The sequence below is a fragment of the Mauremys mutica genome, chromosome 2 (assembly GCF_020497125.1).
Source record: "Mauremys mutica isolate MM-2020 ecotype Southern chromosome 2, ASM2049712v1, whole genome shotgun sequence".
Taxonomy (NCBI): Eukaryota; Metazoa; Chordata; order Testudines; family Geoemydidae; genus Mauremys; species Mauremys mutica.
In genome coordinates this window covers 280,222,428-280,246,687 of record NC_059073.1, presented here as the reverse complement: position 1 = coordinate 280,246,687, position 24,260 = coordinate 280,222,428, and the positions used below count along the sequence as shown (strand labels likewise).

Here is a 24,260-nt window from a genome sequence, read left to right as displayed (position 1 = left end):
GCTCTGCGCGCTGCCCCATCTGCAGCTGCCACCCCTGAAGCTCCCATTGGCCTTGTTTGCTGGCCAATGGGAGCTGTGGGGGCGGCACTTGGGGTGGGGGCAGCATGTGGAGCCCCCTGGCTGCCCCTACATGTAGGAGCCACAGAGGAGACGTTCCGCTGCTTCCAGAAGCCGTGTGGATCAAGCCCCTGCTCCCTTGCAGGAGCTCGAGGGCCAGATTAAAACATCTGAAGGGCTGGATGCAGCCTCCGGGCCATAGTTTGCCCACCCCGATCTAAATGAAGAGGAGTTGTGCTCACATACTGAATGGCAGGCTTTGGGGCACTCTTGTTGTGTGGAAGTGGGTGTCTTTTATCCTTAGAGTGATTTTAGAGTCCTCTTCTAAACCATTCACAGCTGATTATTAGCTCCTGCACATGTTGGACGTTGAATGATTTCCAGCTCAGTTTCCCCAGCTGTGAATTGGGAACAATGATACTTGCTGTGTAAAGCACTTTGAAATGCCCTGATGAAAAGCACGACGTAAGAGTTGTTATTGCATAACTACTGCATGTCACAAAATAGCCATCTAATTCACAATGTACAGTAGTCTGCCTTCTCGTCTATAATGGCAGTAATTAAACTGCAGGAGGCCCTACATTTGACAAATGTAAGGAAAGCCTCTCAGTAAGTCATATTGGTGAGTGGACGTCGTTTTGTACTGTTAACGAACCAGTGGAAATTGATTATTAAGGAGTCAGGTTGGGTTGGTTCTTGATTACCAGTTTCTTGTGCTCTAGAATCGTAAGCTTTCATTTAAAAATGTGTCTAGCCTTTGTGCTGCAAAGAAAACCTTCAGAATCTGAACTCAATATAAACTGGAGCCTGCTGGAGTCTGCAGGCAACCTGAATCAATAGCTCTCAGAGGTCTGAACAACTTTTCATCTTACTGTATTAACTCTGAAACCTAATGAATGTAATTTATATTGTCAACACTGCTAACGACATCCCATTAAAGCGTGGAGAAGAGAGCCCTCATCATAAAATACACAATCTGCTCTGAGTGACAGCTCCATTTTGGTATCATGAGTGGACTGGGGGAGTAGCATTATTTTCCCTCCATATGAGACTCCTGTTCAATATGCTGTTAATACTGTTTGGTTGAAAAATTCATGGAGATGATAACATTGGGGAGGGTGGAAATAGGGAAAAACTTATTTTTTGACAGTATTTGCTACCACCTAAGCACCAACATTAGGAGCTAGGAAACTACTAACAAATTTAGGTTATAAAAACCAAGAAGATAAAGTGACGTTTCTTTTAAAAGTTTTAGCCAGGACCCTATAGAACAGTAGTTCTCAAACCTTTGTACTGGTGACCCCTTTCACATAGCAAGCCTCTGAGCGTGACCACCCTTATATAAAAAAAGTGTTTTTAATTTATATTTAACACCATTATAAATGCTGGATGCAAAGCGAGGTTTGGGGTGGAGGCTGACAGCTTGTGACCCCCCATGTAATAACCTTGCGACCCCCTGAGGGGTCCCGACCTCCAGTTTGAGAACTCCTGCTATAGAAGAACTAGCAGAGAGATCACATTCCTTCCACAGAAAATTACAGTAATACTTGGCAACTTTTTGCTAATTTGTTGATTAACAGCTGAGGATACACAAAGATCTGTCTTGTTTCGTCACTTAAAACAGAGACAGTACACAGGCAACTTTACAGGGGAATTGGTGGTGATGGTGGTTTTCTAAGGAAAGCTCTGCTTGGAGAACCTGAAAGTTATGTTAAGATTTTTTTCAAATAATTCTGACTTCTGTTTCAACAATGTGAGGTCAAGTTGACCTCTGACAGAACCTCAGGGCACAGTGATTAAACATTAAGTGATGAAGAATGTTTCGTTTGAGGCTAATCCAAATGAATGTTGGCATTTAAGCAATGACTAGTTAAAGATCACCTAACTATCCCTTACTGTAAGCCAAAATACAGTATTGTGAAATGCAGTCTCTTTATTTATAGTGTTTTGCTAAAAAGATTAAAGGCTAATGTGTCAATTCAGCATTACCTTAAGCTGCATCAGTTCCTTGCGGTGGGGAATGGCAAATGCTCAGCTTTTTGGTTGCCCGTGAATTATCATTTTCTCAGGCTAATTATTAAATCTATTTAATGTTTTGATGATTGATTCAGATCTCATGCCGAGTAGTGGACAAGTTAATGGGGTCTTTGAACCCAGCAACGAGAGAGGGGGAAATTTAAAAAAAAAAACCAGTGTTTGATTGTAAATGCTCAAAATAGTGCTCTGAACTACTTTTAGCTTTCCCCCAAATGGCTAGATTTCAAGGAGCTAGTCAAATGATAAATAATACGGCCTGCCTACTGCACAGGACGTTGAGGCTTAATTAACCTTTAAAAAGTCTTTTGAGATTCTTGACTGGAAGGTGTTATAGGTACAAATTAGTATCTATTATTAATGTTATGTTGTAGATGAGAGAAAATGCTAGGTGTTTTATTTATTTATTTAATTTTTTAAAAATTGTTCTTGTGTTCATCCTGTATGTTCTTCCAGCATATACATCTTCCGGAAGAAAATGGGGTTAATTGTATATTTAAGGTCCTTTTGAGCATTCATGTGTTGTCACCTATATCCTTTAGTAATGATAGGGAGAAATATTATGGCAGCATCATGCTCAGGCTATGCTAGACTGGTACAACCCTTAGGGCACCTTGTTATGGAACTTAACCAATTAAGTGTCAACTTGCATTAAGTTATTAACTTACGGTATTTGCTGTGAGAATAATAGACATATATAAAAACTAAATATTCCCTTGTCATACTGGTTAAATATGAATGGTACTATAGTAAGTGAAACAATGAATTCACACCACTGTGGCCCTTTTGGGTAATGTTGATCGCTAACTTGGCTCCTGAACCACTGAGGAAATGGAACTATGCTTGAACCATGTCTTCATAGCGGCCAACGTGGGGGCAAATGGGTTCAGCGGCATTGTTATATTCGTAGCATAGATGATCCTTGGTTCTCCTCACTAACGTTATGTCTACACTGGCAATTGAATGACAAAACTTTAGTCTTTCAGAGGTGTGTAGTGTAGACATAGCCTCAGTTAAATGTATTGCCTAGTTCATGGCCGTGTGCTTCTTTACATTAAGTGGTCAGGCTTTAACTATGTAAGCCTACTAGCTGTGCTAGCATTAATATCTAGCTATCTGAACTTCTGGCCCGGTAACCACTCAACTTGTGTTAAATTGTGTGAGCTGGAATTTTACTATCACTTGTTTACCAGTGTCCTACACTGACCTTAAATGTTCACCAGCCACGTTCTCAATGCAGCCTGCCCTGTATGCTGACACGGCTGGTAATGCCTTGGGGCAGGAACAGTAAGTAGTCTGAGAGACAAATCCTTCTTTACGTCTTCTGGACTCACGAGCAGCTTGTTGGCTTAGAACAACGTAATGACTGAGCTTTAATGCCTGAGCTTCAGAATCTTGTTTCGGGAGGTCAGCTGGGAGAGGAGGGATATTTCCTTGGACACTTAAGATGACATGCACCAGAAAGCAGTGACATTGCATGTATTGTTATATTCCATACACAGACAGCTGAAGGGATGTGTTTATCAATCTGATCAGTGAACTCTTAAAATCAATTTCCACCCTAATGCTCTAACGTCACAGAGCTAGAGAAGTGAAGAGAGATGGGAAGGGAAAAGCTCCTGCAGACAGTAACTGTATTGTGCGTAGAAAGGGAAGAAGCCCATGCTATGCTAGATGAGCAGGGAGAGGAGTAGATAAAGACTGTGGGCCAAATGATGGCTGGCATTAGCTGTGCATTGGCCCCCCAGATCTATGAAATCAACTGAAACAAACTCATGGAGGATTTAAAAAAAACACTTTTGAACTGGAGGCTGAAATGAACGAGGAGCCACTGGAATACCCTTGTGTATGCGTTGACGTGGTTGCACTTGGGGTGGGTGAGAGAGAGAGAGAGAGGTGGGGCAAAACAGGGTTCTTCCCATGCTGGCATCTGGAGAGCTAGGACTTGGAGGAAGGTATCTGCCAACTCCTTAATATATTGCCTTGGTGGTTGATCTATTAGTGTTCTTGGGTCTCGGAGGAGAGTTTAAAATTCTAAGGTGAGGGACTTTCCAAGTGAGTCTCATCATCTCCCTGCTTCTCTTACTGGTGTAGGAACTCTTTTCTCACTTATGTGGTCTGCTGACAGTTCATAGACTTGAAGGGACCATTGTGATCGTCTGGTTTGACCTCCTGTATGACACAGGCCATTAAACTCCCCCAAATAATTTCTGGAGCATTATTTTATTTTGATTTGAAAATTGTCAGTGATGGAGAATCCACTATGACTAAGGCTGCGAGTCTGTCATGGATTCCGTGACTTTCTCTGACCCCCATGACTTCTGCAGCAGCTGGTGCTGGCTGCCTGAGCTGGGCAGCCCCTGGCCCAGCAGCAGCAGTTTGGGGGTGTGGGAGGGGGCTCAGCCCCTTCCCTGGCCCCTGCCACCATTGCCTAGGAGCTGCAGGGACGCGGAGCCAGGTAGGGAGCCCTGCCAACCCCCCAGCTCCAGCTGGGGGTCCTGCGTTGCGGCCTGGTTCCTTCTTTCCCCCCCCCCCCCCAGCACTGCCACAGCCTGGCCTCCCCCAGCACCAGTGGGGGGGTTGTGCTGCAGCCCAGTTCCCCCCTCCTCTAGCACCAGTGGGGGTCCCGGGTCACCTCGATTCCCCACTCCCAGCACCCGCAATGCCCCTGGACCACCCCCCCCCCCCAGAGCACCCCTGCCCAAGTTTTAGTCATGGTAAGTATTTTTAGTAAAAGTCATGGACAGGTCATGGGCCTGTGAATGTTTGTTTACGGCACATGACCTGTCCATGACTTACTAAAAATACTTCTGACTAAAACATAACCTTAACTATGACCCTTGGTAAAATGTTCCAGTGGTTAATCACTCTGGTCCTGTGCTGGTCAGCCTCTTCTTTCGTCTCAAGTCAGGTCACACTATATTTCCACTCCTTTCGGAGAAACAAAGTCCAAGACACGAGAAGTCCAACAATCTATCATCAGTTTTTGGCTCCTGACTCTGGGCTCCATGGTCCTTACTCTCTCTGCCTAAAGCCTTTCAAAAATCCATATCCGCTTACATCAGGGAGTTTTCATACCACTTTCTCCAGTGGCTGGTAGGGGAACCCAGGCCCTCCTTCCCCTCTGGATTCCAGTCCAGAGACCCTGTAATGAACAGGCAAGGTGTGCCCATTAGCCTCCTTGCTACTGCCTCCCTGTCATTACTCTTTTTGTCAGGCCTTCTCCTTAGCCTCTTTCCGGGGTCTTGTAATGAGCAGTGCCTCCCAAGGCTTCTCCCTGGAGGTCTGGTTCCTGCCCTTGGCTGTGTTCCTAATCCACTGCAGCCTTTATGTCAGGGCTCCTACAAACAGACTCCTTCCACTGTTCTACTCCCCAGGTCTTTCTGCCTGCAAGTCCTATCCTGCTTCTTCAGGAACGCTTTCATACTCTGTGTTCAGCCTCTCCCTGGGTGAGCTAGTTCTTCCCCTTTACCTCAGGGCCCCATATAAGCCATCTGCCCAGCAAGGTATTCTAGCTCTCGCCAGTTCCATCACAACCCTCTGTGCATCCACTCCTCCTGCTCCTTCCTGTTTCTCTGTTAAGAGAGTAGTTATAAAGTTCTTCTTTCTCTCCCTGTAACCAACTTCTGCTCCAGGCTTCCTGCCTTTATGGCACCACCCAGTTCTGTCCCAGCTGGGTTTAATCTTTAATTAGGAATGGCCCACCCTGCAGGTACAACCAGGGTTAATGAGCCTCTCAGGCCCACATTAATCCTTTCAGAGCTGGGATGGAGTATACACTCCATCAGACTACAATTAAAGAGGATGCAGGGGGAGGAGAGGAAATTGAGTGGGACAGGTTTTGGCCAGGAGTCCCAACCTAGTGCCTCCTTTCAATAGTCGCAGACCTCACTTCTCTCTGGTAGCATGCACCCGAGTAGCCGCCTCTTGCTTGAAACCCAGGTAAGCTGCACTGGAGCTTTTATTGCTGTTTATTTTATTTGCACAGGTGCAGCTATCCCAGCTGACTGATGGTTGAAATCCCAAGTATAGACAAGGCCTCAGTGTTCCAGCTCAAGATGCTCTGCTTGCAATTAAGATTGATTAATAAGCCTGATGAGCTTTTTATAGTTGTGTTATTTGTAAAGACAGGGTAACCCCCTCCCCAAATCGCAAACAAAATGTTGCCACAGAAATGGAAACTTAAAAGAAAATAAATAATCCTCCTACACTTTCTTCCAAAACTGTCACTGAATGTTTTGGTTAAATAGCAAGTTATTGAAAGGATCTGCTCTTCTGGATTTTAGTGAAGCCATGATTTGTTTTAAATGCTGTTTCATACTTCATATGTCGTGTACAACATGGCGTAAACCAGTGGGATTCAGGGGGAGAGGGACAATTACATCTCAACAAGGAACAGGTGGAATATTGCATATTAAATTTGTATTCATGCAAGATAGGCCTGCTTTCTCTCACCGTGCTAACCTCTGGACAAAGTCTTTCCAGCTGGGGGGCCCTGAGGTTCTCTTCACTCTGGCACTAACTTATTTCCTTTCCTCCTAATTGAAGCCCTGATTCCTCTTAGATGTCTGTGAAATAAAATGCCCATTCTCTGTTAGAACAGAGTGATTACTGGTCTTCTCTGCAATAGTCAGAAAGGGCATATCTGTGCTGCAAAAAAGAACTAGATCAGTTCGCAGCCAGTGTTTTGCGTGCGTGTGGTGGGGATGTGGTAAAATGGTGCCTTTTCGTTGCCAGTGGGGAGACAGCTCTAACGTTTGCTAGAGAGCAGTTTTTTAGGCTAGATAAAGTCTTAAAACAGACCTCATTCCACTGCCCCCGTGCAGAAAAAACTGGCTAGTGAACAGATCTTCCTGAAGTGCGGATGAGCTTGAACAGTCTACAGATCAGTCAGCAAGAAACACTGTTGTCGTGAGAGGCTGTAGTTGTTCATCTAATCTTTTTGCTCCTTGGCAACATCCCTTGTTTTTCTGAGTCTAGATTCACCTTGGCAACATCCTTGACCTCCATTAGCACAGGGAGTGGGAGACTTGAGGCAGATGCTTTGAAGCCATGGTGTAGCTAAGTACTGAGCCAACTAGATTGGGTGAAGAAATGATTCAGAAATCCCAAGCTTTTGTTTACTATCTGGCTACTTTCATGACTCTAAAGTATCAGCTCAGCAGTGGCATCCCTTTTTAGAGCATTGGAGAAGGCTCCTGAATGACAGTGCGTGCATTGCACCTGTATGCAGAGGGCCAGCACAAGACTTAGGCTCCATTTATATCCCTCTTAAGTCATTGGGCTTAAGTGCTGCATAGTCTGGCACTTTGCACAGGGATGAATTTCACCTAGTAAGAATAGCAGGTAAATATTTTTTGTAAGAAGAACTTTAACAAATGAAGGAGTGGCATGGTCTGACCTGGGAACGCCAGAGTTTGATTAACAGTGATGCTTTGTGATTTTAGCCAAGTCACTTGGGGCCCAATATTACATTTTGGAAGTCAGTGGGATTTTGCTATAAACTTCAGTGGGAGCATGATCATAGGCTTAATCTCTGTTAGTTTCCCACCTGTAACAAGGGAATAATTTCTACCTACCTCACGGAGATGTTGTAAGGGATAATCAGTATTCATAAAGCGTTTGGAAGAGGCTGTAGATGCTGTCTCTTTTTCTGATTTGTTCTTCGCCAGATTCAGCTGAAGAGTTTTGTTGGTGATTTCTGATACTTTGACAAATCCTACTTCTTTAAAAACCATGGACACTTGAAAAAAGACCCAGCCACCTCCCCTCTCCAATCTCTCCCCCCCCCCACAAAAAAACCCACCACCACCAACAACAAAGTGGCTGATAGCTACATATATAGCTGTAGAAAGAATTGTGTATCTTGGTTTACTGGTTTAGATCAAGTTTAACTCTGAAAGAGCATTCCAGATTTTTCTGGTTAAGTCTACGTTAGGGGTTCTTAATTACCTTTCTCCTCCCATCCCTCAGAACAAACCAATAAATCTAACTGATGGCTGCCAGAAACACCCAATCAATACATTTCTCAGGACCAGTTTTCCATTTTGGGTATTATGTGATTTCTTGGACCTTAATTTTTGACAAGAGAACTCAAAAAGTGTAACTAATTCTCTTGGCAACTGTCAATAAAATGCAGTCACCAGTACAGTCTATTTCTATTTCCTCCATTGTCCTCAGTTCTGTAATGTTCAGTTCTGATAACAGTTGTCGATATGTCTCTGGGAAGTCACGTCTGTGGGTGACTGCTTAGAATAAAACTCTCGGCTGGTTTGCTCCCTCCCAGTTCCGTTGCATAACCCTTTGCCTGTTGTGGAATCCATCCCAAAACCTGGAAGGATATTCAAGGGTCTACAGGAAGCCAATGCTAATCTAGTCTCTCTGCCAGGGACTCTCCTGGAGACCTTGGGGCATCCTGTCACAGAGAGGGCTGTGCAAAGAAAGTAATAGAGCCCAGGCTTTTACCTTTCCCTGGTAACTTCTCAGGGCCAGATAGAGTACGGTGAACATCTCCCTCCACCGCCCCACATAACATAGGTCAATTCCCAGCCTCTAGCTGGCCCTGTCCTTTCTCACCCCCTACATGGATCCTGACATTGCAGAGTGTCTTTTGGGATTCTCGCAAATAGGGCGGTTTCACTGAGGTGCCTTTTAACTCCCTTCCCTTCCACAGTGGAGGAGTGAGTTTGACACTTGGATCTTGGAGGCATTCCTGAGATACTTCCTTAAAAGTTACTTCCCCACCCTCTTGGATCTGTCACCCCCCCCCCTTTCTTGCTTGAGTTTTCATGTATGTGTTTCTCTTTTATTATGCTTTCCCTAGCCTACATGTCTTCCTTCCCTGTCTCTTTGGAAAACAGAATATTATGTGTTATAAGTAATAAGAGTAATACAAACACTTTGTGACTTCTGTATTGTGGACACCAGTAAACTGTCCCACAACTTGAAAGAAAATGCTGTTAATATTTCACCCAAGACTATCTGGGTCTTTAGCCTTGTATCTGAAGATATACAGTACTATGCAGTCTGGGACCCTAAGTATTTTGATATTTGGGTGGGAGAGGAAAAAGATATAATGCTTAAACATGAATTAAAATACAGAGCATAGGTTTAAAATAGCATTTTATAAAAAGTTGGCATTTAGTTACTCATGTACAAGTCTGCAGAAGAGTCTTAACAGATGGAGGTCTCAGTTCTGTGTTTCTTTGATTCTCTTTCAGGGAATTGAGAATGGGCCATCAACAATGCTAGGTCTACAATGGGAAGTGTCACGCTTCGCTATTTCTGCTATGGGTGCCTTTTCACATCTGTGACCTGGACACTTCTGCTGTTCGTTTATTTCAACTTCAGCGAAGAGACCCAATCTTTCAAGAATGTGCCCGTCAAGGGGCTGGAACCTCAAAAGCCACTTCCTAAAAAATTCTATCCCCGTTTCACTCGGGGTCCAGTTCACGTACCTGAACCACAACGGAAAGACAGCAGTATAGGGAATCCATTTGGAAATCATGCACAGGACCCAGTGAAGGGAGACATGGAGCTCTCCCCTGAAATGGGTAAGTGGGCTTGGTCATCTTCATTATCAATGACGTACACGCACACACAAACACATCTTAGTTAAATCAGTAGAAGTGAGACCATAAGACTTTAAATGTGTCCAAGGAAAATTTTTATACTCAAAGAGAATATTTATTGATTAAAATGTTGAGCCTCGTGTTTCTCTTGGTTTCAAAGTAGACTTAAAGTTTATTCTTTTACAATATGTATTTGTTTAATCCAAAATGTTGCAGTCTAGCTTTTATTCTAAAATATTTTCAACTTTGCTACATAAAATGCTAAAACAGAGAACTTCTGACCTTTAACATCCAGGATACAAACTTTGATATACTACCTTGCCACTGGTAGCATTTGTGTGTCTCATGTTGGTAATTTACTTTGAGGGGGATTGGACTAAAATATGTGTGAAATTTTAGAGGCTGCAGAAAAACTCAATCCATCTTTTTCAGCATTAAAGATTTAAGAAGTAGTTTGCTTGGCGATAGTATGAGGCCTATGTTTGCTATCCATGTTTCATAGAAGTATAAAATGATCTACAAACAGGACTGGAAAAGGGAAGATGATGGGTTTATTCATCCGACAGGGTCAAATCTTGCTTGCTTTATTCAGGCAAATAGGTCTGTTGACTTCACTGGGACTACTTAGAAGAATGTGGCATTTTGAACTGAAAACTGGCCATTGAACTGGAAGAAGGTAGCGCAAATCACTCTACTGGTGTCTTAGCTATTTCCGTTGGAAGTATAATACAGAATATATTTTTTGTCTAGCCTTGAATTTAATACTGGCAGTCTTGCTAACGCTCCCTACATTCTTCTTCAGTGAAATTTCAGTACAGCGTTAGCTGTTAGAGAGTTTTATGGAGTTTAAGAGAGAGCTTACCAAAATGTAACTGCAGACTTGCTCATAGGCTTATGTGATCGATAGAAGGTGAAACGTCTTCCAAAATTTAACTGCCAACTTGTGATGCCACAGGGCATGCAAATTCTTATCAGTTTGCTGTAATACCAACAGCTGCTAATTGCTGCATAGTCCAGAGGTGACCATCTCTTTCCAAGTATTCACTGCTTGCCAGGAAATGAATTGGAGAGTTGCAACAGAAAATCTCTTTGATCTTGAAACCCAGAGACTAGCTGGACTGGTGAAAGCCAAATGTATTATATTGCAGGACACGTCCTATATGAAAATTTGGGAGACAGCTGGGCCTCTGTTAGAATTAGACCTAATGTTATAGGGAAGGGTTTCCTGTCTGTCCAGTCTGGAGAAGTGATACATTTGCTAGGTTGTAAAGTTTGGCATATTATAGCTGAAAACAAAATGCCATCTGGTAGGGTAATCTATATTTTTTTCTTATAAATGTATGAAACACACATAACGCTGCTATAGTAAAGGGTTTGTTGATGTTTCCATTGCAAACCTTATTTTCCAAGGGCTGAGAGCTGTTGTTTGGACTGGAATTTGTCAGGCACTTTGCACACATGTTGTTAGCCTGCATGCAGCTCTTCAAAACCGGCTTCAATAATATTTATGAGTTTGACTGTGTTTAGAGAAGGGAGGGAAAGTGTAGACACTTGCGTGAGGGCAGGCTGTAGAACAAAAACCAGTGCAATTCGGTATGAAGTTTTCAAGCATGTGGCCCTTAAGGCGGCTGAATTGAGCAGGCTCAATGGCAGTAGTGCTTGCTGAGGCTGCAAGTATGACTGAGCTTAGAGCCTCTGGACCAGTGGTGGGAAGCTGTGGGCGGCTGTGCCAGCGGACGGTCAGTGTAAACAAACTGTCTGGCGACCCACCAGCGGATTACCGTGATGGGCTGTGTGCAGCCCACGGGCCGCAGGTCGCCCACCACTGCTCTGGACAGACAAAAGCATTGCTAAGGTCAGATGTGCAACTCCAAGGAAGGGTTTGTGCCATTGCTTTTGTGGCTACTGCTGGACAAGGAAGGGAAAGTGACACTATTAATAGTCACATGTCTAACCTTTGTGACTAATGGCTTGTCACATTGCAGTGAACCTGGTGGATAAAATCCCCAGTCAGTGCAAACCCCATGGAGACAGATTGCTTTGGTGTAAACTGTGACTTCCACTGATGTAGCTTCCCATGGTTTCAAACCTCTACTATAAGGGTGTGAGCCACTGCTGCTACATTAGTAATGCTGCACTTGAGGCTAAAACCCCCAGTGCAGACAATGCGTATGGCAGTCACATTGGTGTATCGCTTGTTAGAGGAAGGGCCAGGTATGCTCCCTCTGGAGAATCACTGTTACACGACCCTTGGTCTAAATCTCATTACCATGTCACAGTCAGTCATGTTACATCTGTGCTATGAAGGGAAATAGGGAGATCTTGCTGTTTTCCCCTTCCAAAAACATTTCTACAGCTTGTATTTCTCCTTCTGCTTTGCCCCTTTTCTTTCTGATCTTGCCACCTCCCTGGACACGCTGAGGCTGTCATTGCCTTAGGTCACCTGGATTTTGCATAGCTCTCCAAAGCAAGGTAATCTCTTGGGTGTGTTGCAGAAGATGAATTTAGGCTTTCCTTGCTTATTGGTTTGTCAGACCTTTGACATGTTAAATAAGGGAAAAAATAAATGAAGCCATTTGTTCCAGTACTTCAAAGCTTGTACCAAGAGTTGAGTGAAATGTCTGAGGGAGTACAACAGAACTCAGTGGAGTTTGGGACCCTAGAACAGTAGAGTTTAAATTGTTTTTGGCCCCAAGCACAGAGTCAGGGACAGAAAGAGTGACATGGCAGGATTTTGCTGCTTACACTAGCATGCGTTTTGAGACTGGATGGCTGCCTCTAGCCTGCCACTGGACTCAGTGAGAATTGATGTTTCTGCTAAAACAATCAGCGAAGAAATAGTAAACTCTGTTGCTATTGAAGTTGTCATTCTGAGGCTTGTCTCAACATCTCAGGTGAGATGAATGATGGTAGATGGGGCTTCTTTGATAGCTATTGTTTTTGTCTCGCTGAAGTCTCCTGAAACTGCACTGCACTAGGGCCATGATTGGTTGGATTTTCTACCACCACAAGAGCTAGAAACTTGCTGTATTTAAATAGAAACGTACACTTTGTAGAAGCTTAATCTGCTATGGGTACCAGATTATGCATCAAGTAGATGCATAAGGGCTAGATCTGGCTGATTAGTTGGGTGCTTGACGCCTGTGTTTTATACTGAGTTAAGAGTGAGGTTTTTAGGGGGAAGGAATGTGTGGGGAATAGGAAATAAGCACAATGGGGCCATCACTCTTTGGGGGATGTTATGCTCCATTCACATAGTCTATTTTTATTACATCTATAATGGCTGTTCATAGACGTAACCTATTATTTGGGTAGAAATTGAAGTATTCATACAGAAATGTGCTTTGAAAACGGGTTAAAATATGATTTGTAAAGGCAGATTGTGAAAACTATGCACGAGTTAAACACTCCATTTCAGTACTTGCTCGTTGCCAGAGGATGTTTTTGACCCAATGAACTGATTTTGATATGTTTCTATTACAGGCATGATTTTTAACGAACACGATCAGCAGGTGAGAGACTTGGGCTATCAGAAGCATGCCTTCAATATGCTTATCAGCAACCGGTTGGGATACCACAGAGAGGTGCCAGATACAAGGGATGCAAAGTATGTCCTTTGTACCATTTTCTCTATAAATATAATGTTGTTTTCAAGGGCCCAGTATACTAAATAATGAGACTGGAATTAAACATTTGGCTGTTACACATCTATTATATTTTGCTTTCAGCATATCAGTTACCACTGAAGGCAGATTTCCAGTCCGTTAATACTTGCAGCCAGATGGCTTGAGGTTATTCTTTTAGTTTGAAGGGCTTGCTTTATTGAATACTGTTCAGAATTGGATCTCAAGAGGCAAACGGGAATGGGATAATAATTGTACATAATTGGAAAATCTCTACTGAGCAGGTCACGTGAGAAAGTCAGACTAACGCTACCTTAAGACAGAGTGCATGCATGTAATTTTAAGATCACCTACTCTACCACACAGAATTCTCTTTGAATTTGGATTTTAAAATACAATATGTCTTCAAAGAAATACATATACTGTAGAATCTTTACAAGCTAGTGACACTCAGCTGAATGGATCAGAGGGTTAAAGTAGAAATGGAGAAGCTAATAGGTTAGAAAGTATCCTGCTCAGTTTAAATATGAGAAGCCATCTGGTAGTCACCCCAGGGACCTAACTTCAAATATATGGTAGTGGAATGGGTTAGATCAGGGGTCGGCAGCCTTTCAGAAGTTGTGTGCCGAGTCTTATTCACTCTAATTTAAGGTTTTGCGTGCCAGTAATACATTTTAACGTTTTTAGACAGTCTCTTTGTATAAGTCTATAATATTTAACTAAACTGTTGTATGTAAAGTAAATAAGGTTTTTAAAATGTTTAAGAAGCCTCATTTAAAATTAAATTAAAATGCAGACTTCCCTGGACTGGTGGCCAGGACCTGGGCAGTGTGAGTGCCACTGAAAATCAGCTTGCATGCCGCAGGTTGCCTACCCCTGGGTTAGATGATCCCTAATTGATATATTGCAGAACCTCTCTGTGTTAGTTCTATGTAATGGACAAATAACCAACTAATGGTGAGATTGATTCCATGTAGCGATCAGAGTGCATTCAAGAGATCTCCATTAATGGACTATCAGGGATATTTCACGTGAGAACAGATACATTGAGCCATAGAGAAGTTTGCATAGTGCATACATGTATTCTGTGCAGATGTACTCTGAACTGTTAACTTTAAAGGGATGATATTATATGGAAAAAAACCAAAATTCTCTACCTGTATTATTAATTACATACTAGGGTCTTAAAAATGAAAGCATTTTTACAATCTAATATATGTTTTTCCATTTATTCTGTTGGAGTGAATAGCAAAAAGGTAAGCAGTGTGGTGAGTGTAACTGACTGCTAATCTCCCTTTTTTTAATATTCGTTTCACATTTAGTGTCTCATGCACCAGTACAATGTTGTTAAGGTTTTTAATTTGACTTAAATGTGTTTAAGATGCTGTGCTCATGATGCTGTGCTCAGTAAGTTTACACCCAAATTAGGTTTTTAATTACACACATTTTTTCCCCAGACACACAGAGCACCCCAACTGCCACTGAAGGTGTTACAAATGATTGTGTTCCGTACCTCGAAAATCAGACCCGTAAAGTTTAAACATTCAAGTTAATGAGTGTTTGAAGGCTTGATGGAGACTAAGACTAGCAGAGTACTCTGTCTTTATATACTAAGTCACATTGCTGCATGATAATAGAGATTGGGAAGGTGAGAAAAGTGGTCTTAAATAGGGCCCTTTCTTGATGTCGGGGAAAATAGTGCTATATATCTAGTGACTTTCTGTTCGAAAGCACAAATTTTCTATACTCTATTACACTTAGGGCTTGGCTACACTTACAAATTTGCAGCGCTGCAGCAGGGTGTGAAAACACACCCTCTGCAGCGCTGCAAATTGCGGCGCTACAAAGCGCCAGTGTAGTCAAACCCCCAGCGCTGGGAGCCGCGCTCCCAGCGCTGTCCGTTATTCCCCACAGGGAAGTGGAGTACGGACAGCGCTGGGAGAGTTTTCTCCCAGCGCTGGCACTTTGATTACACTTAAGCGCTTCAAAGTGCTGCCGCGGCAGCGCTTTGAAATGCAAGTGTAGCCAAAGCCTGAGGGTATGGCTACACTTGCGAGTTGCAGCGCTGGTGGAGGCTTTCCAGCGCTGCAATTAGTAAGTGGCCACACCTGCAGGGCACTTCCAGCGCTGCAACTCCCTGGCTGCAGCGCTGGCCGTACACCTCACTCAGCATGGGGAATAAGGATTCCAGCGCTGGTGCTGCAGCGCTGGTCATCAAGTGTGGCCACACACCAGCGCTGTGATTGGCCTCCAGGGTATAAGGGTGTATCCCAGAATGCTTTTAACTAAATTACTCCCTTTGTTTTGTTATGCAGCCTCTCTTTGTTTTGTTGTGAACCTGCGGAGCTCCGTTTCTACCGGAGCTGCTTATCAGCTCCTGTTTGCTGTGATCAATCTGTGAACAATCAAATGAGATCCTCCTCCCTGTTGTGAACGAGCTCTGCGGAGCTCCGTTGCCACTGCACAAACAGAGCTCCTGTTTGCTGTGATCATCTGTACCTGGCTGTAAACAATCAAATGAGAGGCAGGCAGGGAAACAGCGGGGAGTCGTGTTGCCTGCAGGCTGTTTGCAATTAAGAGTTAAGACTAAGGGGTCGGAAAAATGTTCTGATTTTTCAAGCCAGGAAGCTAAACACACAGTGTTGGCTCCAAAAATCCACTCTCTCTCTCCCCCCCCCCCGCTCCCTGTCACACTAGACCCCACTCCACCCCCCTCTTTTGAAAAGCACGTTGTGGCCACTTGAATGCTGGGATAGCTGCCCATAATGCATCACTCCCAACAGCGCTGGAAATGCTGCAAATGTGGCCACACACCAGCGCTGGAAGCTGTGAGTGTGGCCACACACCAGCGCTGCTCCTACACAGCTGGATGACCAGCGCTGCAAACTACCAGCGCTGCAAACCGTAAGTGTAGCCATACCCTTAGATGGAGTAAAGCAACCATTGGAATGCCCCCAAACCTGCGCGCGCTCTCCCTACTCCCCACCCCCCCCAAAAAATCATGGTGTAACTTTCGTTTTTGTTGTGGTTGCTCAATTGTGTGTAAATGTAATGGGCCATAGTTGTTGCACAAAAGCGCATATCCCTCCCAGAGCTAAATCCACTTGAATTCAAGTGAACAGGCTTCTTGACGCAACCAGAGTTGCATATTAGGTCCTGAAGTTTTTGCTATCTCTTGGCATATTGCTATCTCAAATGCCAGTATTGACAATTTACCCTGTATCATATCAGATTTGTAGATAATCAGGGAGAGAAATTGAAATAGGCAGCTAAAAGTCCTCTTATTTTTGCTGGAAGACTTTCAGTGCCTGCTCTAACTACTATTTGCTAGGAAGCTGACCCTTAAAGGCATACAGGTATTACATTTTGTAACATGCAGCAATAAACCCTATTTATATGGGTCTGAATTGTGTGAATTGTAGGTATGAGGCTACTCTATACTTGGTTGTGCCCTAATGTAAGTATTATGTTAATGAACATGTCTTAGGCCTTGTCTATACTACGGAGTTAGGTCGATGTAAGACAGCTTACGATATGCACCTAACTACGTCAGTGTACACACTACAGCCTTGCTCCTGCTGATGGAAGCGCCCTACTGCACTGACGTCATAACTCCACGTCCATGAGAGGCATAGGGCTTATGTCAGTGTAGTTAGGGCGGTGCAATGTCTGTGTTTATGCTAGGTTACTTACATCTATTGGCTGTCATTCTTGTCTATTTAACGGCTCCTGGCTCCCAACTCGCCAGCCTGTCTCTGTTCTAAGCAGCGCTGCCACCCAGGCTTCCGGCTCAGGCTGCTTCCTGGGCTCCCTGCTCCTAGCCCGGCTGCTGCCCAGACTCCTGGCTCCCCATTCCGATCTGGGCTGCTGCCCGGGCTCTTGGCTCCCCACTGGGAACACAGCAGCCAACCAGACTCTGGGCACGAATCTCCCCTCAAGGAGTCTGGTTACCCTCCCTCAGGTTCTCAGCTCCCTGCTCCACACTGGGAAAATGGCCGTACCCAGTGTGGGGAACTTTGCACCTGGAGCCTGGTGCGGACCCAAGACATCAAGGGGGGCAGGGGCAGCCGGGCTCCTGGCGGGGAGCCGAGAAGCTGATGGGGAGCTGCGCATGGAGCTGAGAGCCCTGGCTTTCAGCCCGCCCCAACGCTGCACCTCTTAAGTTGGTGTAAGTGCTCCTGTTGAGGATGTGCACCACCGACAGAAGGAGGGCCGTGTGGACATGAACCGCTGCCGTAATTACGGCAGTGGCTGTAAGTTGTCCTAACATAGGTCGGCTTAAGTTCATAGTGTAGACGTGCCCTTTAGCGTAACACTGAAATGTGAGAGAAGAATTTCTAATTCAATATTAGTGTTGCTGTTTATGGAGCTTTGTTAGGAGGTGCAGTCTTGTACAAATGTACATTGACCATGTGTGTGTCTTTTTTTGTAGGTGCAGAGAAAAGTCCTACCCTTCTGATTTACCATTTGCCAGCATTGTTATCTGTTTCTATAATGAAGCATTTTCTGCTTTGCTTCGGACAGTACATAGCGTACTGGATCGCACTCCAGCATATCTTCTTCATGAGATTATCTTGGTGGATGACAACAGTGAATTGGGTGAGTGACAATCTCAGTAATGCATTTGTGCTGGCGTTGTGCATCTATGCTTGCACATACTGGTGGTGATTGGCTTTCCTATCTCTTCCTATGCTTTTATCAATTAACCATGTGTTGTGTAGACATGACCAGTCAAAATAGTTAGGTTTTTAAACTTCACTTGGACAAACTAGAGTTAAGTGTTAATGTCAATAATAGTGAAGATTTAAGCAGCTGGGATCAGTTGAGCTATGAATAACATATGACAATATATAGGGAAGTTTGCGGGGCCAGCTTGGTATTCAGAATGGCTTATGCAGATGTTCTAAGAATAGATTCTTCAGGCCCAATCTCTCCATAAGCCTATATTTACTACTGAAAAAGTGTTGCCTACACACAGTCCTGTGCTACAATATTGTTTCTGTGGCCATATAAGTTGGTGTCGCACTACAGATATAGTGTGTGATTTCTGCCAGCTCATCAGCTCAGTGGTGGTGGTGTATCTAGGAGCAGAGTCCAGCTCTTGGTCTGGGAATGCTATGCATTACTCTTGGGCAATCTTGTGGTTGTCCCAGGAGTGGTTTTCACTAGCTTTTGATGGAGCAGCTGTCCAGCTCTGGGAAGCTGGAAGGAGGTCAGTGCAGTGGTGAGGCCCCTAAAGGGAGTAGGTCTGTCAGAATGAGTTGTCAAATATTTGTCTGTGGTTTAAAGATCATGCGCCAGCCCTTTTCCTTAGCACACTCTGCAAATCAAAATAAGCCACTAACTTGGAAGCATTCTGGCATTTGATAAGCCAAGCAGCAGCTGAGAAATATGTCGGTGTAAACAGCAATTACAGCAGCGTTGTGTGTGCTTCCTATTTTCTTGCTATATAAACATCTGCAGCCTTATGTATCTCTTTCATCAGATCTTTTTTTAATATACATAATTAACTCCTCCTGTTTATCACCATCTGATTTCAGGCTTGTCTTTGTGAGGCTGATTACATCTGTATGGTTTAGAATGGAATTCCCTTGTTCTTACAAAGCGAATTTGTTTCTGTTGGGTCAGAGCAAACGTTAAAGTTGGAGAGAGAACTAGGATTAAATACTCTGTCCTTTTCCAATAAGCATGTCTAATGTTTAAATGCCTATTTCGTGGTTGTCCTCTTGAGGTTTGGAAGGAATGTCCATCCCACACCACAGAGTTTCTGGCACCACTTACTGCTTTCAAGTTTCAGAGCCTTTAAGTTCAGCAGTAAACTTAACTCAAATTTGAGTCTTCAAATATGGCACTGACTAAACATAAACATTCTTCCTTGCTAACCAAGCCCGCTGACCCTGCTACTATTTTGGTATGTTGTTATTTTGAAAGCCTAGTTAGTGTCAAAGTCTTAGTGTGGTCATGCTAATATTTCTAATTTTAAACCAGCCTCAGGTGGCTGGAGAATGGGGTGAGATTTCTTCAGACAAAAGGCTTGGTGCACTCTCTCATTGATAGTGCAACAAACTAATGATGACATTTATTCCATTAGAAGAAGGTATCAATTTCACAAGCAAAAGAGAGCAGGGGTGGTTTTCTCATTAAGACCCTGGACCAGAACTTCAGTCCCTGGCTCTGTACAGATTTCTTGTGTGGTCTTGGGTAAATCGCCAAATTCCTCTGTGCCTTCATTAACTGTGTGTAAAATGGAGATGATAGTATCTTCTTTCTCCTACCTTTTGTCTTATCTGTTTAGCTCTTCAGGACAAAGATTGTCTCTGACTTTATTTATCTACCCTCCTAGTGTAATGAGGCCTTGGTAGGGTTTGGGGCCTGTAGGTGCTATTGTAATACAAATAATAGTATACTCACGAGGGCATTCTGCACCTAAAAAATCAAAAATTCTGCAAACAGTATTTTAAAATCCTGCAAGTTTCATTTGTCAATAAATAAATGCAGAGGCTCCAGCATAGCAGTGGGGAGCACAGGCCGCTGGCTGCATGAAGGTGGGAGATGACTCTGCAGCCTCCCCATCCCTGGAACACGGACTCAGCGGTGAGGCTTCACCTGACCCTGACACAGCACAATGTCTGGGCCTGTCCCAAAAACTCCTGGGGCCCTGCCCCTCTGTGCCAGGCACACCAGGTGTGGGGCAGGCAGGCTCAACCAGGCAGGAGCCAAGTGTGGAGGGGCTCAATGTGGGGTGAGAAGATTCTGTGTGGGACAATCTGGGTGCAGTGAGGGGGGTCTAGATGTGGGGGGAGCTGGATGCACAGAGGCTCGTTGGGAGGGGGTTGCAAGTGCAGGGGCAATGGGACACTACAGGGGCTTCCAGGTGAAGGTGGTTGGGGCTCAGCAGAGGGTCCAAGTGTGGGGGTTTCAGCGGGGGTGTCTACTTGCTGGGGGACTGGGGCTTGGTGGGGTGGGAGTCTGGGTGCAGCTAGTTGGAGGTCAGTGGCATGGGGGTCTGGATGTGAGGGCTCAGGGTGGTGCAGGGAGTGGGGCATCAGGGTGGAGATTTGAGTGCAGGGACCTCAGTGGGGAGTGGTCTGGGTGCAGGGGTGGGGGTCTGGGTGCAGGGGGGCTTCAGATGCAGGGTTTGAGGTTCAGTGGAGTGGGGTTTGGGTATGGAAGGCTAGGGGGGTTCTGGATGTACCAGGTGAGGCTTGGCAGGGGGTATCTGTGTATGGGAGGTCTGGATGCACGGGGATTGGGTCGATGGGGGAGCAGCTCCCCGTACAGTGACCCCTCCCCCCACAGCAGAGGAGTGATGGGGGTAGGGAACAGGGGAGGATGCTGAGCTTCCTGCAGCTGCGGGAGCTGACACAACCCCAGCCACTCCTTGCAGGGAAAGGAAGGAAACCCCATCCTCTCCTGTCTCCAGCCCAGCTGGGACTAGCAGCTGATCTAAGATCACGGTAGGAGCCACTGGCTGGGGTGTCCCCAGCCCTGCGGTGATTTACCTCTCCACTGGCTGCTCCGGGTGCCTGAAATGATGTACCTGCGCTGCTAGGGAGTAATGTGTGACTGCTCTTGCAGCTTCCCTTTGCTTCCCTGTCAGCAAGTCATTTTTCTGTGGGGAAGCAAAGAAATCTGTGTGGGACATGAATTCTGCACACATGCAGTGGCGCAGAATTTCCCCAGGAACAAATAATAGAACTGAACTGAATTCTGGTGAAGAGAAGAGGATGCCGTTTGGCTTGTGGGTGTGATTTTTTTGGACATTTGTTAATTAGAAAAAACAAACAGTTGTGCTAGTCTATTGATGTTACTGGAAAAGACCTACATGCTGGGACTGTTTGAAACATCAGCTGTGCCCAGAATTGTAGGCAGGTGAAATTTGGATATGAGAGAAAAGGGCAAGATTCATGAAATTGTCAGCCCACTTGCTCACCTCTAGTCGTACATGGTCTGCTGCTCAGCCTTATCATTCTGTCATGCAAACCTCATGTCTTTGACTTTGGGTTTCCCTCAATAAGTTCCTTACACACATGAACAACTTAGAAAACTATAACTTCTTTAGTGTATAGGGCATTTTATGTCTCAGCTGGAAACCATTCAGGGACTGGGTTCCCCCTCTTCACTCACTTTGGCTATCATTCTATCTGTTGATCTCCATCCAGAATTTTCCCTCTCTCTCTAGGCTACCTCCTCTCCTTCTCTGGTTTTAATCCCTACCTTACTAGATGAAGCACAGAAGAAGGTGACCTCTGTGACTGGTGCCATTCTTCCCTTAAGAAGAAGAGACCAAACAGATGAAAATGTGGTGGGGAAGCATCTTCCTCAGCTGGGCCTCTTGCAGTGCAGCTGTCACACAGGGTCCTGAAGCCAGTTTTCTGCTTTCTCACAGAGAGAAGCCTCCACTACCTTGGCAGAGCTAGATAATGACTGGAGTTGATTTCCAGAGCTCCCTTGCTTGCCTGAATGAGGGGAGAAGCTCTCCTTCAGGAGCAGAGGTGGCTTTCGGGTGCTGTAACAGACAAAACCAGCCTGCCCTGCTTACAAGAAAGCAAAAGAACTTCTCTAGTGGGGAAAGAGACACCAAGGCAGTCTTAAACCTCTGTTCCAGAAGTTACCTTAAAAAGCCCTCCAGGGGTTCCCTGGGGCCTAACCTTTTGTATTCCACTGTTTTCAGAGGCTGTCCTGGGGCACATGCAGAATCTTCTGCTAATCACTTCAGCCATGTAGTGCAGCGGTAGTGATTTTCTATTCTCTGTTTTCTCCTTGGCAGGACCAAGACTTCTGGGGACTGGGAAAGGTGGGAGCATTCTTTGCTATTCTCTCCACCCACAGAGCCTCATGTGAAGCCTTTGTCCTCACTCTGTTAAATTTGATGTTTAACCTTTGCTGCTTTAATTTGATCATATGAGTTCTCCATTTCCTGTAACCTTATAGCCATCTCTGCCCTGGGATACTAGATCAAATGAAGAATAGTTTAGGCAATAGTTTTCGTTCCTATTCATAAGTTCATCTGTTTTTTGTACAGCCCTGTCTCACTCATTTATATAGTATTATTGGGATGACACATGTTGAGTATCCCTAACTCTCTATAAGATTTCCTTCAAAACCCATCGCTCCTACTCCTTCCTTAGCATATTGTACCATATTTAAGACCAGGGACAGATAGCATCCTTGAGGCAGACAGCATAGAGACCTTTGATTTACTCAGCTGGTGTCTCTTATAGAAGTTTTAAGAAGGCCTTAGTCACAAGCTATTGCTCTTTCAATATATTCACTGTCTGGGATGATGTCATGGTATTTCACAGCTTTTCCTTCCCATCCGCTATCCATAAGATTTTATTGAAGTCTCATAATGTGTAAAGATACTAGCTGGAATTCCTTTTGTTTTTTCACTATCTCCCTTATAAAGAAATGCCTTGTTCATGTGAATGGACAATTTTGCGCTCCATGTACATCCAGGGGTACTGGAACTAGAGGTGCAGGGACATGGTTTCCACTTTCAGCACCCCCACCATAAAAAATTTTCCAATGCCCCTGCATCCATCTATTAGACAGGATGGTCAGGAATGCAACCTCATGCTTGGGGCGACCCTAAACCTCTAACCGCCAGAAGCCACCAACCCTCTCCTTGCTTCTAATGATGAGCTTCCTCCCCACAGACCAGGGGACACCATCTCAAAGCAGCATCAGATCCTGCCAGAACAACAGATGCAAAACCTGTAGACACATTTCATTGCTATGATGATCAACACATCTTTCAAGATCCCGGGGTCCTACACGTGTCTATGACAAATGTGGTGTACCTCACACAGGAAAATAAGACAAAAACAGCCTGTCACCTGTAGATGAGCACTTCACAAAGTGATCACTCTCTCTTCTGACCTCTCAGTCATCATTCTTAGAGGAAATCTGCACAACACCTTTGAAAGATGAGTCTGGGAACTTAAATTCATAACTTTGCTAGACACTAAAAAACATAGACTGAATAGAGATACTGGATATATGGCTTATTACGGCCGTCTATAACCCACTAACAACTCCTCTTCCCCGCCAGCTGCCTTCCTCCCCTCCCTCCTTTCTCCCCTATGACGGGAGAATTGTTAACTGGCCACATCATCTTGAATGATCCTTTGAAATGTGTTAACTGTTTATGTTAAATAATCTGTTCCACCTTACATTTAGCTGTGACAATGAGTATGTTTTCCAGACAGAAAGAGCTCTGTGTACGCTTGTCTCTCTCTCCAAAAGAAGTTGGTTCAATAAAAGATATTGCCTCGCCCACCTTGTCTCTCTAAGGGTATGATTACACCGCAGTGTAAGCTCAGGGTTACTGGGACTTCAGGGTTAGTGGAACTGCTTTGCAATTGCCAGCTCCCTTGCTGAAAACCTGTCCTTCACCTGGGCGGTGATCCTCACTTTCCTCCTGCCTGTCAGCATGCCGTTGTTCCCATCTTTCGTCCCTCTTCTTCTGATACTGGACCTGCTGGTCTGTCCTCTCAAGAGCATCAACCGGATTCTGTAATTTCGTCACGGAAATGCTTCCTTTTGGAACGTTCCGGGAAGGTACATTGGGCCAGGGACGGAGTTCCTGAAGAACGGCAGGCAAGTTGAGGGGCCTGAAACAGGACAAGACACAGAGGGTTATTGTCTAAAGTAGCTCAGTGAAGGAGCATAGAGTTAATTATTGTGGAATCTCAAGGGCATAAAATGTAACATTCCTAAACTGAACCAACACACATTGTGAAAGGGATGCATCAGTACTCCTACAGTCTCTGGACACAGCCTGGTTAATCGCAGTTACAGAAATGCAGAGACAATGGTAAGGTTAAAATGATAACCTTTATTCTGTTTCATAAAAATTTCATAACTGATTGCCGTATGAAGGGGTGTTTAGTGCCCTCTCTGCAAATGTTTTTTCTATCACTTCAGGCCTTTCATATTTTGGAAGACATAACAGTTTTTGTGGTGCTCTATT

The 24,260-nt window shown here is 44.5% G+C and overlaps 1 protein-coding gene across 2 annotated transcripts in view; it reads left to right on the top strand.

The window, feature by feature from the left end:
• The window catches only part of GALNT11 (polypeptide N-acetylgalactosaminyltransferase 11), an 83,640-nt gene that overhangs the window by 13,300 nt on the left and 46,080 nt on the right, over nt 1-24,260 (top strand). For both annotated transcript variants that reach the window (XM_045005738.1, XM_045005739.1), the window contains exons 2-4: nt 9,312-9,644; nt 13,146-13,269; nt 17,718-17,884. In XM_045005738.1, the coding sequence (XP_044861673.1) occupies nt 9,350-9,644; nt 13,146-13,269; nt 17,718-17,884 (586 nt within the window). In that variant the 5' untranslated portion in view covers nt 9,312-9,349. The remainder of the gene's footprint in view (nt 1-9,311; nt 9,645-13,145; nt 13,270-17,717; nt 17,885-24,260) is intronic.